General features: G+C 44.0%; 1 protein-coding gene and 1 long non-coding RNA gene across 4 annotated transcripts in view; one reads left to right on the plus strand and one right to left on the minus strand.

The window, feature by feature from the left end:
• Positions 1-18554, minus strand: part of LOC143815974 (uncharacterized) — a 241873-nt gene that overhangs the window by 191926 nt on the left and 31393 nt on the right. The window lies entirely within an intron of this gene.
• The window catches only part of TEKT2 (tektin 2), a 67479-nt gene that overhangs the window by 35444 nt on the left and 13481 nt on the right, over positions 1-18554 (plus strand). For all 3 annotated transcript variants that reach the window (XM_077295823.1, XM_077295822.1, XM_077295824.1), the window contains 4 exons: positions 8288-8493; positions 12006-12149; positions 13988-14102; positions 17354-17461. In XM_077295823.1, the coding sequence (XP_077151938.1) occupies positions 8288-8493; positions 12006-12149; positions 13988-14102; positions 17354-17461 (573 nt within the window). The remainder of the gene's footprint in view (positions 1-8287; positions 8494-12005; positions 12150-13987; positions 14103-17353; positions 17462-18554) is intronic.

Consider the following 18554-nt stretch of genomic DNA (forward strand, 5'->3'; position numbering starts at 1 on the left):
ATGGGGGGACAAAAGTGAGTGGGCACAGAATAGAAATTGAATAGTGGGGGTGTAGCATGGAAGGACAGTGTGAGGGCACAGCCAGGAGGGGACAGTGTACCAAGGAGGGGGAGTGTGATGATATAGTACAGTATAAGTACTGGCCCTTATAGGTGGACACAGTATGAGAGGACAGTGTGAAGAAGGGGCCGGTATGGAAAGGAGAGGTCAGTGTGAAGAGCATGTACCATAAGAGGGACAATGTGGGGGTCATATTTTGTGCAGACAATATAGTGAGGGGCAATTTTTTATTCAGGAGCATTTTAATGACACTTGTATCTTTAAGGGTATCATGTGGAAATTTTCTGCAAAAGAGCGGAGAAGATGGAAGTCTGCAGCAACGAGCGGTGGATGAGAAACGCATCATGGGATCTGGACAAGATGAAGAAAAGAAGGAGAATGACTCCAGAGACAACATCATCTATAAGGTATCTCGATGTAAATGTTATTTGTGATACTAACTAACTCATGTTTTTATTTATGTTAGGAGCATTAAAGGGAATGTCCAGGTTTGTGATGAATCTGCAGTTATTCTTTGTGACTGCAGACTTCTGACTTCTCACAGTGCGCCCTGCACGCTGTCAGGATTCTCTCATGCTGGCGATTTAGATACATGCGGTCGCATGCTGACTAGACATGTGTGGCCTCACTCAATGAAAATGAACTGAGTGAGGCCGGGCACATCTAGTCGGAATGTGGCCAGAGGTATACAAATCGCATTTTTGTGCTGACATGACTGTCCACAGGCAAGGGAGAATCCTAAAAGTGTGCAGTGCATTAGTTGTGAGAATTCAGCAGTCTGCAATGTCAGGATTCAGCTCTGCAGGTACCAGTAGTCGTCACATGGACACTTCACCCATATGCGACTTTTATACTTGTACTGTGACAACGAGCTTCTCTTCCTGCTTCTCTCAGTTTTTCACTGATCATTGAGAGCATTAGGGAGAGCAGCTTGTCGGTACATGACTAAGGCCGGGATCACACACAGCGAGATACGGCCGAGTCTCGCAGGTTAAAACCAAGCTCTGGCACCGGCACTCCAGAGCGGAGCCGCATAGCAATACATGGAGCTGCACGCTCCGCTCCGGAGTGGCGGTGCCAGAGCTTGTTTTTAACCTGCGAGACTCGGCCGTATCACGCTGTAGTGTGACTCCGGCCTAAGTGTGCAAATCGCATATGTCCTTGGTGGGGGGGGGGGGGGTATGGGGGGGGCGCCAAAATGAATTCTTGCCCTGGGTGCCAGAAACCCTAGATACACCTCTGTTACACACTGTTAGTAATGGCATACTACAGGGCTTCATTTTATAATTAAAGGTTTGAGATGAAAGTCTGCAGTGACTCTATGTGACTGTAGGCTTCTGAATTCTCACAGTGCACGCACTGCACACTTTTAGTATTCACGCTTACACAAGTATGAAATTTGTATACTTCTGGCCACATTCCGAGTAAACGTGTCCGACCTTGCTCAATTCATTTTCACTGAACGAGGCCACGCATGTCTAGTCGGCACATGTTTGTGGAGCGCCCCCACACCGCCGCAGGGCCGAGGGGCACCCGGAGCCGGGCCTCTAGGTCTCAGTCTTAAGTTTGTCACGGTGGCTAGACCCGGTCCGTGGCCCTGTCCGTCAGTGGGGGACGTCCGGTGAAATAAGTCGTGTTGTAACGGTGCAGTTGTGGGGTGCAGGTCGCGGTAAATAACGAGGACACCAGGTTGCAGTCTCTTTACTGGAGATCTCTGAGTCCTCAGTCCAGAGTACGGCTCACCAGGCTGCGCAAGTCCGGCCGGTCCAATGGCACCTCCAGAGTCCTCTTCGCAGGTGGAAATCGGTGCCTTCCTTCTTAGCGCTATGTGTTGTAGTCCTCCCCTGCTGTGCTTACGGAAAGTACCCCACAACTGTTGTGTCTGTTTCTTAAGTTCCCTCACAACTCGATTAAATGATGTTCTTCTAATCGTCCGTCCCTCCCTGATGTTACGGTTAGAACGGCACCCGTTTGTCGGGTAGGCCTGGAGTTCTTCCGGGACCCTAGAGACGCCCCTCTCCCGCAATTGCCTCCCAAGACTTCATAGGTGATATGTGTTAGACAGCCCGCCTGAGACTGACTGCCCTGCCGCTGTTTAGAGTATTGCTTGAAGCTGAATGTTATAATACTCCCTCGGCGTTCCGGCCACCGGTAGTGCGCCTCAGTAGGGTGTTGCTTCGGTCTTACAGCACGACCCCTGCTGGGATTCTCCTATCGCTTGATCTCGTTTCTCACTCAGCACAATCTATCTCGCTTCTAGTCCTTTCTTGGGTCCCGCCGCTTCCCGGAGCTGGCGCGGACCCGTTACGTTCTTTCCAATGCCAAGCCTCTGTCAGGATCCCACCCCTGACAGAGACCCTACTGTCTCTTTCTCCACAACACCCTCTGCCACTGAGTGTTGCTTCGTCCAATCCAGTCAGCTTTCTGATCTAACTTCCTGCCTGACCCCTAGTTTACCCACTATGGTGGGGAGTGGCCTAATGAATAGAACCCTTAGCTCCCCCCGGAGGCCCGGCTGTGAAATGTATTGGTGTCTGTGATACCTGATCAGATGAACTCCTTCAGTGCCATCGGACGCACCATGGCTCCCCATAGTGGCGGAGCCACAGTACTGCAACGACCAGGACTCTGGGGCGCTGCACTCCCCCCTGGTTAAACACAGTACTCCGGGACTGGGAAGAAAACAACAATACAAGTTAGCAAAAAGACATACAATTTTTGTTGAGTGTAATAACAATAAGCATATTTGAACAGGCTTCCCTTTATGGGAGGTAAGGACACTTAAACGTTACAAACATGGTAAAATATCATAGCAACATGCTACAATTAACTTTTCTTACCCAACCGGGTATTCTACTAAGTGCAAACATTATTGAACAATAATTTAACTTTGCCTTTAAGGATATACACTCTTAGTCCATTAAAGACCTTCCTATAATCACATTATAAGGTATTTCAACTTTTTCATTCTCCTTCTTTATATCTGCAGGACCGCCTGTCCTATCGGCACCAGACCTACTGCCTCTCCTTTCAGTTACAGGACCGCCCCGTTCAGCCAGGGCCTACTGCCTTTTCAGCTACTATACACAGTATAGAACATAACTTTTCTTTCAGTTCGAGAACACTGAGCCGGCTCTACTTGGCTCCTATAAGGACTCACCCACTAACCCTTACAGGTTCACTTTCTGTCCTTAGTAACACATTACTAACTTTCGATGGGGAACGCAGGGTTTACCTTCTATCCCCCCCCCCTTTTCTTATCAACATTATCAACTATCTTCTTTTCACAACATTAACCTTTCTCATTTCTTCCTTCTACTTTTTCTTTCAGAGAACATTATCAATATTTCTTCACATTTAACCAGTTAAACACATATAACTTTTCTCATGTAAACATTATCATCATTTCCTTCCATTGACATTATTGCTACCGATCTTAAAGCAATATCACCATTTACGTGCATCAAATGAACATCCCCTTTAAGAGAGGACCAAGTCTCTGTGAGGTAGCACATCTTCTCAGGCTACCAGTCCTTACTCATCAAAGGTTCCAGTGCGGTATCTTCGCAAAGAGTCTTTTGTCTAAGTAAAACCAGTAGGGAGCGCCTTTAATAAGGTGCAAACTATGTACAACGAAGTTCTGATCATGCACTGTTCATGATTTCTCAGTTTTTTAAAACTTGTGCAAAAACTCTTGGAAAAGAGGCAAACAAAACAATAGGGATCCATAAAAGGGGTTAACCCTGAGCGGGTTGTAGCAGAAAAGAGTTAACTATTTACAGTTAAGAGAAACTGTAAAACCTTACTGTGGTGAAGCGGAAGGTGGTCTCCTATCCGGTCTCACCAGGCCAACAGACCGCTCGGGTGAGCCAGGGCGCCGTTCCGGTCCCAGCAGTGATAAAATCCCTCGCCGGGAGGTCCTCCTTACTGGCAGGCGCACACGTCCCTCCGGGGCATGGCGAGGCTGGGCTTCTCGTGGTTCCGCGGGGCCGGGCTCTGCTGCTTTCCCCACTGGATCATCCCCTTCTGGTGTTCCGGCAGCGGCCTGGAGGGCAATGCATCGCTGCACGCCTCGCGCCATCCAGCCAGCCTCTCCCGTAGCCCTCCTCCATCGGGTGTAGGTGACGGCATCACCTGGCTCCAGATCGCGAGCGATCCTCCCGCTGCAAGGCTCCACCTCCTCCCGGTCTACGCGGACTTGTATCGGCTCCCCGATCTCCTGGATCACTCCCCTTCCATACTGAGGATTAAAGGCCACCACAACACCCCAGTGCGATGGCGGAATCTCCGGAGCACTTACCAAGTTAACCTGCTCTGCAGGCTGGGGCCGGCTCCGCCAGGCTGCCATCAGACGCCGTAAATGTTCGGCGTCCGGCATAATCTTCAGGCCCGGCGTTTGTAGCGTGCCTTCAGCCGCGGTCAGGTGGGAAGCAACAGGAGACAATCTGATCTCTGTGGGCTGGCCTAGCCGGGTAAATACGCAGGCATCGGCCTTCAGCCGGCGGGCTAGCTGTCGGGCCTCGGCTGCAGCCACACATTCTTCAGACAGCGGCAGAGGGGGTCGGCCCATCGGTGGCCCTGTGAGGGTCAGATCCCGCAGCGTTGGCGTTTCTGGGGCTATCTCAGGCTGTGCCGCCTCAGGCCGGGCCGGGTCAGCCCCGCGTGGTGCTCGTGGTGCCGCCATCTTTTCCTCCTTTTCCGCGTCTTCTTCCCGCGGCCTCTTCCGTGGGCGGCCCCGTCCCCATGGTCTCCACCCTCCGACCAGGATCAGGAGGCGGACCTCGGCTGTTGACGGGCACGTCCTCAGGACACAGAAATATTTAGACTGGGCGGCCATTACTGTTCGCGCTCTCCAGCTTGCCTACGCCCCCTCCACGCCCCTCTTCTCTCCCTGCGCTCTCCTCAGCGCTGCAATGGCGGCGGATTTTGGCGGCAACTGGCGCAGCACAGTCCTTGCAATTACATACAGTCCAAGCACAGTAAATCACAGTTCCTAGGCACACATGACCTGATTCCTCACAATCATTACTTGATTCCTTAAGTAGATCCTGTTCGTGACGCCAAGTTGGAGCGCCCCCACACCGCCGCAGGGCCGAGGGGCACCCGGAGCCGGGCCTCTAGGTCTCAGTCTTAAGTTTGTCACGGTGGCTAGACCCGGTCCGTGGCCCTGTCCGTCAGTGGGGGACGTCCGGTGAAATAAGTCGTGTTGTAACGGTGCAGTTGTGGGGTGCAGGTCGCGGTAAATAACGAGTACACCAGGTTGCAGTCTCTTTACCTCTTTACTGGAGATCTCTGAGTCCTCAGTCCAGAGTACGGCTCACCAGGCTGCGCAAGTCCGGCCGGTCCAATGGCACCTCCAGAGTCCTCTTCGCAGGTGGAAATCGGTGCCTTCCTTCTTAGCGCTATGTGTTGTAGTCCTCCCCTGCTGTGCTTACGGAAAGTACCCCACAACTGTTGTGTCTGTTTCTTAAGTTCCCTCACAACTCGATTAAATGATGTTCTTCTAATCGTCCGTCCCTCCCTGATGTTACGGTTAGAACGGCACCCGTTTGTCGGGTAGGCCTGGAGTTCTTCCGGGACCCTAGAGACGCCCCTCTCCCGCAATTGCCTCCCAAGACTTCATAGGTGATATGTGTTAGACAGCCCGCCTGAGACTGACTGCCCTGCCGCTGTTTAGAGTATTGCTTGAAGCTGAATGTTATAATACTCCCTCGGCGTTCCGGCCACCGGTAGTGCGCCTCAGTAGGGTGTTGCTTCGGTCTTACAGCACGACCCCTGCTGGGATTCTCCTATCGCTTGATCTCGTTTCTCACTCAGCACAATCTATCTCGCTTCTAGTCCTTTCTTGGGTCCCGCCGCTTCCCGGAGCTGGCGCGGACCCGTTACGTTCTTTCCAATGCCAAGCCTCTGTCAGGATCCCACCCCTGACAGAGACCCTACTGTCTCTTTCTCCACAACACCCTCTGCCACTGAGTGTTGCTTCGTCCAATCCAGTCAGCTTTCTGATCTAACTTCCTGCCTGACCCCCAGTTTACCCACTATGGTGGGGAGTGGCCTAATGAATAGAACCCTTAGCTCCCCCCGGAGGCCCGGCTGTGAAATGTATTGGTGTCTGTGATACCTGATCAGATGAACTCCTTCAGTGCCATCGGACGCACCATGGCTCCCCATAGTGGCGGAGCCACAGTACTGCAACGACCAGGACTCTGGGGCGCTGCATTTGCAAATCGCTGACACGAGAGAATCCTGACAGTGTGCAGTTCACTGTGAGGATTCAGAAGTCTGCACTCACATAGAATGACAGCAGACTTATCACAAACTTGGACAATCCCTTTAGTGCTCCAAACATAAATAAAAATATGAGAATTAGTCAATATCACAAAAAAAATTACATCTAGGTATCTTATAGATGCCGTTGTCTCTGGTGTCATTCTCTTTTTTTTTCTTCTTCATCTTTTCCAGATGCCATGATTAGTTTTCTCATCCATAGCTCATCGCTGCAAACTTTCATCTTTTCCGGTCTTCTGCAGCACATTTGATGCCCTTAATGAAAACAGTGTCATTATAATGCTCATGAATAAAAATATCTGTCCTACACTGTGCCCCTGAATAAATAATTGCCCTTCACTATATTCCCTGCACAAAATATGACCCCCACACTGTCCCTCTTATGGCAGATGCACTCCGCACTGCACTCTCCTTTTCCTACTGGCCACCTCTTCACACTGTTCTCTCACAGTGTCCAGCCTATAGGGCTCAGTCACTATACTGTGCCCCCCACCACACTCCCCCTCCTTGTCTTAGTATCTCTTACTGGCTATGACCTTACACTGTCATCCCATACTACCCCCCACACTACTCAGTCTCTATTTTGTGCCCAGTCACATTTTTCTCCCCCATACTGTCTCCTTGCACTAATCCCCTCAATAGTCTACTCACACGTTTCTATCTCCCTCCTCATACAATTACCCTCTCATTCTCCATACTGCTTCCTCACACATCCCGATTCCCCATACTGTGTCCACACCCATCCTATCACCCTCTCTCCCCATACTGTGTCCACATACATTTTCTCCTTGCTCCTCATACTGTGCCCACACTCCCCACTCTTCCTACTGTGTCCGCACCCACCCCCCACTAACCACGCTGTTTCTGCACCCATCCCCATACTGTTTTCTCATACATGCCCTCATCTCCCCCTTTCTCCTCATCCTACTGTGCCCCTCCCATTCCCCCAGTCACCACACTGTCTGCACCCATCACCCATACTGTTTCATCATACATGCCCCCATCTACCCCTTTCTCCTCATATTGTGCCTTCAAATTTCTCCCGCTCCCCATATTGTGTCTGCACCTGTCCCTTCCTTGCTCACCAAACTGTGTCCTCAAATTTCCATGATGACTATTTATCACTTAATGTGTTATTCCTTGACAATGATCTTTTCACACACTCATTAGACACTTTAATATAAAATAATATAGGGTTGGGGACTGACCTAAGTGGCTAATGTACATGTATTATGTCCTGAAACAACAGGAAGTTAGAGTGTAAAAAAGCCCTTGTGGCCAGTGATGATACATAAGATTTCTATTCTTTTTTATATTTAATACAGATCGTGATATGTAAATAAAAAGAAATACCAGAATTAAAAATGTATGTATACATTTGATACAAAAACTTGATTTAGGTCATATTCTGATGATAGTGATTGTTGTTATCATTTTTTTGGTAATGTTTGTGGAAGTTGGGCAAAAAACCCCATGGTCCATGAAGTAGCTGCCAGAAACAATGTGTGTCTTAAGGTGCATTTAGATGGGTCAATAATCGTTCCATCTGGCCCATCGAAATAAGTTGGCAGACACCCGATGAATGAGAAAAATGCTTGTACATTGGGTGCAATGATTTTTTCAGCAAGTTTTAACAGATGATGTGCTGTTGATAGCGTGATATTTTACGTGGAGAGGACCATCGTTTTAGCGATATTTCTGTGCACATGGAATTGTGGACTTTATTTCTAAACATGCCTCTGATCGGCTTTCATTAGGTCACAGTAATCTAGAATACTATGCAAGAAACACTGTACCATGTGTGCACAGCCCATGTGCTATTTAGCATCCTGGTGACCTAAACTCCAGAACACAGACTAGTGCAACGGCAGAGGCAAAAAAGGTATTTGTTGATTGACATTGATTCTACCTGTCTGAATTTACTTGTGGGTGATTACAGATGAAAGATGAAGCAGAACGTTCCTTGCAGGCTAAAAATGTCCCATCAGATGTAGCTATAGAATGCCTGACCCTCCGTGAGAGCCGCCGAGACATTGACCTGGTGAAAGATCCTGTGGATGATGAGGTGCACAAAGAGGTGGAAGTGATTGAAGGTGTCCGAAAGGCACTGCAGCAGAAGATCAGTGAGGCTTTTGAACAGCTCTGGTAAAATTCTAAAAATGCCTGAAATTGTTACTGTATATCTTTCTTTATACAGAGTCTTATTCAGATGTGAAAATTCTACTGATAATGAAAAAGTAAATCTCGGACAGAAGTTAAACTAATATCCTCATAGGGGTATTTCTGCCATAAAGAATAGTCGTTGTTTTAATTTTTATTTACCAAATCAATAGTACACATGAAAATAAGAATCTTTGTCATATACAGTTGTGCTCAAACATTTACATACCACGGCAGAATTTTTGCTTTCTTGGCCTTTTTTTCAGAGAATATGAATGATAACACCAAAACTTTTTCTTCACTCATGCTTAGTAGTGGTTTCTGTGGTTTCTCTTTTTAAATCATAATGACAACCCCAAACATCCAAATGACCCTGATCAAAAGTTCACATACCCTGGTGATTTTGGCCTGATAACATGCACAGAAGTTGATACAAATGGGTTTGAATGGCTACTAAAGGTAACATCCTCACCTGTGACCTGTTTGCTTGCAATCAGTTTGTGTGCATAAAAGCTGAGTGAGTTTCTGGGATCCAGACAGACTCTTGCATCTTTTTTCCAGCCACTGACGTTTCTGGATTGTGCTTCATGGGGAAAGCAAAAGAATTGTCAACGGATCTATGGGAAAAAGTAGTTGAACTGTATAAAACAGGAAAGGGATACAAAAAGATATCCAAGAAATTGACAATGCCAGTCAGCACTGTTCAGACTGTGATTAACAAATGGAAAATCAGGGGCTCTGTTAAAAGAAAACCACAGTCAAGGATACCAACAAAAATGTCATCCACAACTGCCAGGAAAATTGTCTGGGATGCAAAGAAAAACCCACAAATGACATCAGCTGAAATACAGGACTCTCTGAAAACTAGCGGTGTGGCTGTTTCAAGATGCACAATAAGGAGGCACTTGAAGAAAAATGGGCTGCATGGTCGAGTCACCAGAAGAAAGCCACTACTGCGCAAATGCCACAAAGTATCTTTCCTACAACACGCAAAACAGAGCAGAGATAAGCATCAAAACGTCTTGAACAAGGTAATTTGGAGTGATGAGACCAAAATTGAACTTTTTGGCCAGAACCATAAATGTTACATTTGGAGAGAGGTCAACAAGGACTATGATGAAAGGAACACCATTCCTACTGTAAAGCACGGAGGTGGATCGCTGATGTTTTGGGGATGTGTGAGCTACAAAGGCACAGGAAACTTGGTCAAAGTTGAAGGAAAGATGAATGCAGCATGTTATCAGCAAATATTGGAGGCAATTTTTTTGCCAAAAAGAGTGGGCAGCTTTAGTATCTGAGAAAATAAAGAACCTCACCCACAACTACCACAAAAAACTTCAAGCTGTCATTGATGTTAGAGGGGGCAATAGATGGTATTAAGAAATAGGGTATGTGAACTTTTGATCAGGGTCATTTGGATGTTTTGGGTTGTCATTATGATTTAAAAAAGAGAAAACACAGTAGTTTGACAATAAATGGCTTCGCTCAACCACTTACCATGAGTAGAGAAAAAGTTTTGGTGTTATCATTCATATTCTCTGAAAAAAGGCCAAGAAAGCAAAAATTCTGCCAGGGTATGTAAACTTCTGAGCACAACTGTATCTTGTCAAAGAAATCTGATTCTTTCTCCTCCTGGGCTGATTTTTCACTCAAAATTCTCAATTCTCAATTCACAAGTAAAATGTGTTTGCTGTGAATACAGATTTTACCATTTCAGAGATATGAGATGGCAGTTAGTGAACTTGCAGCAGAATATCTGTGTCTCTAGCTCCCCCCCTCTCCGCTCCATTAGATTTTAAAAAGCAACTGAAAATTAGAAGGGGGCTGAGCACTACACCAATGCTGCATCTTACTGTGATCGCCACATGCCAAAAGGGAAAATACTTTCAAACTAGCAGACCTAGATCAGCTATACAGTGTTGTCAGAAAGCTAAATTTACCCTGTAACTGGGGCTAATATTCCAACCCCAGTTACATGGGAAATCATTGATAAAAAATATGGTTATGTTGAAAGGCTTCAAGGGTCTTTGACCTGTATGGCAGACACAGTTTGTAAAATAATTGAAAATATATAAAAAAAAAAAAAGAAAAAATGTAACATAAAATAATGAAAAAATATAATACATAGCCTATATATATATAAAATAATTCTAATGGAGGGGGGAATGTCATGATCTGTTTCGGGGTTTTGTCCTGTCTGCCCTTTTTCCGGGCGGATCATGTCAAGGGTTTACTTTTCTCTGCCTCATTCTGGGTTCAGGTTTGCTATTTAGCTCCAATGCATCTTGCTGGCGGTGTCAGCTATAGTTCTGCCTTTGGCATGTGTACCTGACTCTGGTAGATCTTGATTAGTCCTGCTGTGATCCCTGACTTGTCCCGTGTCTGTTGACTCCCTCTGTCTGCCCTTTCCCAATGTTTCCCTGTAAGCTTGTTTGATTTCCTGTTTTTGACTTGGCTTGTATTCAGACTCACTTCTGCCTTCTGTCTTTGTCTTATCTGCTTCCGACCGTTGCTGAACCCCCTGGCTTGTTTCTGACCACGTGCACTGCTGCAACCTCTGGTACTTCTGCTTCTGCCTGTTTTTTTGACTCTGCTTGTCTGACCACTCTCTCGCCACTTGGTGGCGCCTATGCTGCTGTTCTGTAGTGCTTCTCTGTGTGCAGCCTCACTTCCCTCACAAGCTCCCCCTGGTGGAGGTTGCGCTATACTGCACTGCAGCAGCATGACAGGGAAAGCAATTAACCTGATCGCTAAGCGGCATGGCGAGAAAAAAATCAAAACGCCAAAATTAGGTTTTTTGGTCGCCGCGACATGAAATTAAAATGCAATAACGGGTGATCAAAAGAAGGTATCTGCACCAAAATGGTATCATTAAAAATGTCAGCTCGGCACACAAAAAAAAAAAACCCTCACCCAACCCCAGATCACGAAAAATGGAGACGCTACTGTTATCAGAAAATTGCGCAATATATATATATTTTTTTAAGCAAACTTGGAATTTTTTTTCACCACGTAGATGAAAAATAACCTAGACATGTTTGGTGTCTATGAACTCGTAATGACCTGGAGAATCAAAATGGCAGGTCAAGCCAAACAAAAAACAAGTGTGGAATTGCACTTTGCAATTTCATCGCACTTGGAATTTGTTTCCCGTTTTCTGTTACACGACATGGTAAAACCAATGGTATTGTTCAAAAGTACAGCTCGTCCTCCAAAAAAAAATAAGCCCTCACGTGGCCATATTGACGGAAAAATAAAAAAGTTATGGCTCTGGGAAAAAGGGGAGCGAAAAACGAAAACGAAAAAACAAAAAAAGCTGCGGGGGTGAAGGGATTTACCTACCCTTAAAATTATAGACTGTCCATATCTTTATCAGTGGGTAAAGTTACAAAATCAGCAAAGGAACAAATAATTATTTCCTTCACTGTATGTGAAGAGAGCCGAAAGCTAAAAGCTCTTTTGTCAGCGTTACATTATTTACTGGGTTTCTCCTTTAGCCTACTCCAGGAATCTCGTCAGCAGCTAAACTGGGATCAGAGAGGCAAAGTGGAAACTTTGGATATAGACCGAACATGTCTCTCACTTACCAAAAATTCTCCAAATATATCACTGAAAGTGGATCCAACTCGTGTACCTCATGGGTAAGAATTTGAAGAGTGTGACTGATTGTCCTGTAATTTCAGGGCTCTTACTATGTAGAAGTTGTATTGTGTGTCATCTGATGCTGATAGCAATTCTAGCCATTTCTACTTTATGTCAGTGGAGTGTGAAATTGTCTTAAGATCAATGCTTACCCAGTTGTACAAGCACCGTATTTTTTGCTTGGTAAGACGCACTTTTTTCCCCCCAAACTTGTGGGGAAAATGGGGGTGCGTCTTAGAAAGCGAACATGCCTTACCGGGGGGGTGTCCGGGCATCTCCGGGCGCTGAAATCTCATCTCTCGAGATCTTGATCCTGAGATCACCGTCAGCGCATGCGCCACCCCCGGCGGCGGCCATATTCCCGTAGACCAGCGCACGTGGAACCCTGGAAGTGCCGGGGCTCTGGCTGGTCGCAAAATGTCGGCAGAGCCCCGGGTAGCGCCGGACACCCACGCAGCACCACCGGGCACCCAGAGACACCCACAGCAGCACAAGATCCCCGCAGCAGCAGCCCCCACTCATCCCTGCCTGCAGCCTGGAGCATCACCCCACTCCTGCCTCCTCCAGCAGCGACCCTGGGACCCCACTTCACTGCAGCCACCACCCCCGATAAGTGATAAGATGCAAGGATTATAGGAAGCACCACCAATTTATTAAAAAATATTTTGTTCTTATTTTTCTCCTCAAAATTTGGGGTGCGTCTTATAATCTGGAGCGTCTTATAATCCGAAAAATACAGTATACATTATGGAGAAGTAACCAATATGCACTTGTTGCAGAATACATAAACCATCTAATTAGTGTAGTCCTAACTATGTATATGTTCATACACCGATTTATCTATGTATTTGTAAGAGGTCAATCAGATTTCTGTAGTAGATGTGCAGTGAATATGGCAGTAGACATGCACAAGTAATTGACCAATTTAAATTGCTGTTTTTCATTGCACGGCCAAAATTTTATAGGGATTTTATTCCCTGCATGTGAATAAAGTTATAGTGGCTCCTGGATGTCGTAGCAACATTATCCTCAAATTCAGAACACGTAAACAGGCTCTATAGAGATTTCCATAAATTAAAGATCTATACGATAGGGCTCAAAATGAAAAATAACTACACAGCAATGTGCTCACCTTACCCATATAGCTCCAAGCCACTCACCCGCAGGTGTAGTGTGCACCCCACCAAAAGTAACATCCCAGTGGACTGTGATTGGCTGTTGTATTTTTATTAGAATAGTGCCCTGAAAATGACTTTTTTAGATTGTCCTGCCTCTAGGAACCCCATCAATTAGCTGTAACCTGCAGAGGAAACTAGTGGTAAGCGTTAAGATGCACAAAATAGAAAGTGAAGCTTTGCGCGATCTGCCTTCTATAGAATGGACTTGCCAGCTAATGTACAGAAGTCCTGAAAGAACAACTCACCTTCCATTATCTAAGAATTCCCTAAAAGAAACAATAAATAGGGGGTTTCTTGCATATACATAGCACCGTTTGGAACAAAAATGTTAATGTTCACTATAACAATCAATTGCTTTATTTTTAGTTTTTAGAGGTGGTTTGAAAATGATATCTTCAAATAATGTCCCAGCATATAATAAAAAAAATCTATTTAAATCAAAGTATTCCATAGGATTTGGTAGAGATGATCACTAAGTATACAGGAAAGATATATTTGTACCGTGTTAGCCAGTAGATAGGAAAATATTAAAATTTGAGGGTCCTCAGTGGTTGATACCTTTTAATGACTAACTCAAAAGATGGTAACAAATTGCAAGCTTTCGAGACTACTCAGGTTTCATTATCTTCATTCATTCACTAAGTACAGTATCTTGTCAGGTCTACTACTCCCCAGGAATGGGAACAATTCAGCCGTTACAACAAGGACAGAGCAGAAGCTGAGCTCAGAGCCTCTGCACAACTGAGAGAAGCCATTGCTTTGACAATTGCACAGGTAAAATCCTGATCATTTTATTTTAAAACATATCTAGATATTACTGAGTACCACATAATATTATAATGTTCTGGCTTTGAGATCACCTCTAATCCAATTCTCGATCCAATTTTGTAAGAACCTTGTGAGTAACACACAGAAATAAATCTATCAATATCTTCACAATCGACAGCTGTGGATGGGCGTCTTCATGGACAGCTTTAGACTTTCACTAAAGAGTGCCCCAATATGCCTAGTGACACAGACCCACAGCTAGGGATAGAAGTACTAGTTGAACAGTTGACCTTGTATCAAGGTCTATTCCTGTCCGATGTGAAGATAGGTGCCCATCTGAGACTTGCATCGCCTGCACAGCACAGAAGCAATGAAAACTGAGGATACCATCAAATCATGGATTTTTTTCTTCTGAGCAAAGAACCATGAGCTAGCTGGAAGAACCTACTATTCTAACTGTATGTTCATTATGTAGTCTCCCCATATCTTTATTTCATTCACAGGGACTATGAGCCCATTTCCATAGTTCTCATATCATAGAGTAGAGCTGAGAAAACTCAACAGAGAGTCTGCAATACTTTTGTGAACTAGAACAGTGCAGGCTTGGACTGGCCCACAGGAGAACTGGAGAATCCTCCGGTGGGCCCCTATGCAGGGTGGGCCACCACTCTCTTATATGAGCAGTACCTGGCACTATATACATGAATCACCATGTACAGACAAAGGCGACATCTTATTCATTTAACAATCAACCCAGTTCATTGCTCTAGAAACTTGTGATCGAGAATAATGTCACATTTGCATGTAGCTGAAAAGTGGGGCCCTGGAGTTGGTTACTGGTGAGCCCTTTACACACCAGTCCGACACTGGCAACAGTGCTAATTGTTTTATTACTTGAGAGACTCAAATCTGTATCCATGTCTGTGGAGTTATTGACTCATTCCAACTAGTGTATCTTTAGAATGTGAAAGGCACACTTTTATTTTTTTTCATTTTTTTTTATGATGAAATGTTCACTCACTTACCAACCCCGTGACATTCCTGTTACTGCAGTACTGATGTGCTAGCCTCCTGACTTTTTCTCCTGGCTTGTGCAGCAGTGACTCAACCAAGGTCTTTATATCCTTTTTTGTTCTTACGAACACATGACCACTGCAACTAAATACTGGCTGCAGAAGTGATGTGTTGTTCACCTCTGTGACCTTTGATTAGCTGCAGTGATTCCTTGTCATATGAGCCAAAAGAAGAAGCCAGGAGACCCATGCAGCGGTACCATCCATGGGAATGGCAGAAGATTAATAGGTAAGCCACCTTTTTTATACTTGACTAACATGTTGGGTCCATTTAAATAAAAATATTTGTTGACAAACCCTTTTAAGTGCATCTAATAAGTGACGTCCGTATCTGACCACCGTTCCCCTTGAACATAAAAATGAAAAACATATAGTATTAGAAATCAACCTGCTAATGGTTTTTGCTTTACTGCACATAAACCTAGTAATATAAATGTAATTATAAAGCACCTTGCTGTCGTTTGGTAGGTATTCTTTCCTGGGAAAGTAAATAAAAAGTACAGTTTATAGTACCATAACTAGAGTGATTTTGGTCTTTTTATTTTATCTTTCTCTTCATAAAAATGTCATGTTCTTTTGGCTGAAAAAGGCTGCAGCTTGATATTGCATAAAAGTCTATAAGGAAATATACTATGTAGTACAAACAGTGCTTTTTATGTTTTTATTGTGTAGCTTTTAGCATTTTCAGATCTACAGGTGCATCTCACAGAAATAGAATATCATCAAAAAGTTAATTTATTTCAGTTCTTCAATGCAAAAAGTGAAACTCGTATATTATATAGAGTCATTACAAACAGAGCGATCTATTTCAAGTGTTTATTTCTGTTAATGTTGCTGATTATGGCTTACAGCCATTGAAAACCCAAAAGTCATTATCTCAGTAAATTAGAATACTTTATAACACCAGCTTGAAAAAAATATTTTAAAAGCCGAAATGTTGGCCTACTGAAATGTATGTTGTTCAGTAAATGCACTCAATACTTGGTCGGGGCTCCTTTTGCATCAATTACTACATCAATGCAGTGTGGCATGGAGACGATCAGCATGTAGCACTGTTGAGGTGTAATGGAAGCCCAGGTTGCTTTGATAGCAGTCTTCAGCTCATCTTCATTGTTGGGTCTGGTGTCTCTCATCTTCCTCTTGAAGTTTCCACAATCAGTGATGGTTTGGGGAGCCATGTCATCTGTTGGTATAGGTACAGTGTGTTTTATCAAGACCAAAGTCTACGCAGCCGTCTACCAGGAAATTTTAGAGCACTTCATGCTTCCCTCTGTTGACAAGCTTTTAGGAGATGGAAATTTCATTCTCCAGCAGGACTTGGCACCTCTCCACGCTGCCAAAAGTACCAATACCTGGTTTAAAAACAACAGTATCACTGTGTTTGATTGCCAGCAAGCTTGCCTGACCTTATCCCCATAGAGAATCAATGGGGTATTGTAAAAAGGAGAAGATGAGAGACACCAGACCCAACAATGCAGACGAGCTGAAGGCTGCTATCAAAGCAACCTGGGCTTCCATAACACCTCAGCAGTGCCACAGGTACTTTTGAATTCATAGCAATTTATTTGTATTCACTATTTTTTTTAACAAATGATACTTTTTCATCAAATAAAACCCAACTATGTCTTACTTTTAATAAAAAATAAAGAGAGGTTGGCTCCCACCACAATTCTGGAATATCTTTTTTATAACTCTGTGTTGTATTCTTATGTTATTCGTTTTGAATATTTATGAATAAATTGAATTTCCCATTGACAAAAGGGTGTGTCCTTACACAGTCTGACACTAGCTGCACTGATTGGACAGTGTCAGGATACCCTCACTTCTGTTAACACCCAGTTGCCAATTTATTAATAACAAAAGAATGACAGAATAATGGCACAATGCAGAGATCTAAGAAAAGATGTTCTACAATTGTTGTATTTTAAGGAAAATGATTTTATATTAGATCATACATGTCACTCATAGCCATTTTGTCAGTTACCAAACATTTAAAAAAAAAAAAAAAGTGTTACCACATGAAAATCTCACCTTTCCATCCCTCCAAGCTGGGAAGTGATTACGTACACTGGCTACAGAAGTCACTTGTCTACCAAAATGTGAAAGGTCACAGAAAATCCATTTGGTAGTGGAGACTTCTAAGGCATCACACTGCATGACAGCTATTCTTTTCTTTACTAACAGACTAATAATGAGCTGGAAGCTCAGAGAGTGGCTGTTGAGTTTGCTTTCAGGAAAAGGATCCATGAATTTGAAAAAGCTCATAATGAACTCAAGTGGCAAGAGAAAAATGTAAGCCTGCATTTGATTTTTGCGCTTTTTTCATTCAATGATAGCTGACATGATGTCTCTGTAGTTAGTACTGATGATTTTCAATACTGATGCTTTGGTTTTTAATCTGATGCCAACACTTGCGTTTTCTACATGTTTTCTTGCCCATTGTAGTTAAAGATATCTGGGAGTTGAAATCCCAAAAGAATATCAGCAGAATGCCAATACGATTTATAGCATCCTGTATTCTTTGAATAAAGTGGGAAGACAGGCCATCACACTGGGAATGTATAATCAGAAAATGAATTATTATTGAAATCAGGTTCTTGTGTTTAAATTTATTTTTTAAACATTTTTTGGCAATGGGTTTTGTATTAAAAAAATATATATAGAAATCTTGCAATTTTCACACTTGCCACTTGGGCTACTTTAAACTCCTTGTTCTTTCCAGCAGACTTTTCAGAATCATATAATCACATGTATGATTAAAGTTACATGTAACACTCTATCCACCATTCAAAATTGGTGATGTCCACACCGCACTCACTCCCTTCAGAGTGAACCTTGCACACACTCATTAGATGCTTCAATACCAAACATAGGTTCTGTGTCAGTTTATTGCTGCTAATGTACACAGTGCCTTGCGAAAGTATTCGGCTCCCTGGAACTTTTCAACCTTTTCCCACATATCATGCTTCAAACAAAAAGATACCAAATGTACATTTTTGGTGAAGAATCAACAAAAAGTGGAACACAATTGTGAATTTGTACAAAATTTATTGGTTATTTTAAATTTTTGTGGAAATTCAAAAACTGAAAAGTGGGGCATGCGATATTATTCAGCCCCTTTAACTTAATACTTTGTTGCGCCACCCTTTGCCGCGATTACAGCTGCAAGTCGCTTGGGGTATGTCTCTATCAGTTTTGTACATCGAGAGACTGAAATTCTTGCCCATTCTTCCGTGGCAAACAGCTCGAGCTCAGTGAGGTTTGATGGAGATCGTTTGTGAACAGCAGTTTTCAGCTCTTTCCATAGATTCTCAATTGGATTGAGGTCTGGACTTTGACTTGGCCATTCTAACACCTGGATACGTTTATTTGTGAACCATGCCAT

Source organism: Ranitomeya variabilis, chromosome 3 (genome assembly GCF_051348905.1).
Source record: "Ranitomeya variabilis isolate aRanVar5 chromosome 3, aRanVar5.hap1, whole genome shotgun sequence".
Classification (NCBI taxonomy): domain Eukaryota; kingdom Metazoa; phylum Chordata; class Amphibia; order Anura; family Dendrobatidae; genus Ranitomeya; species Ranitomeya variabilis.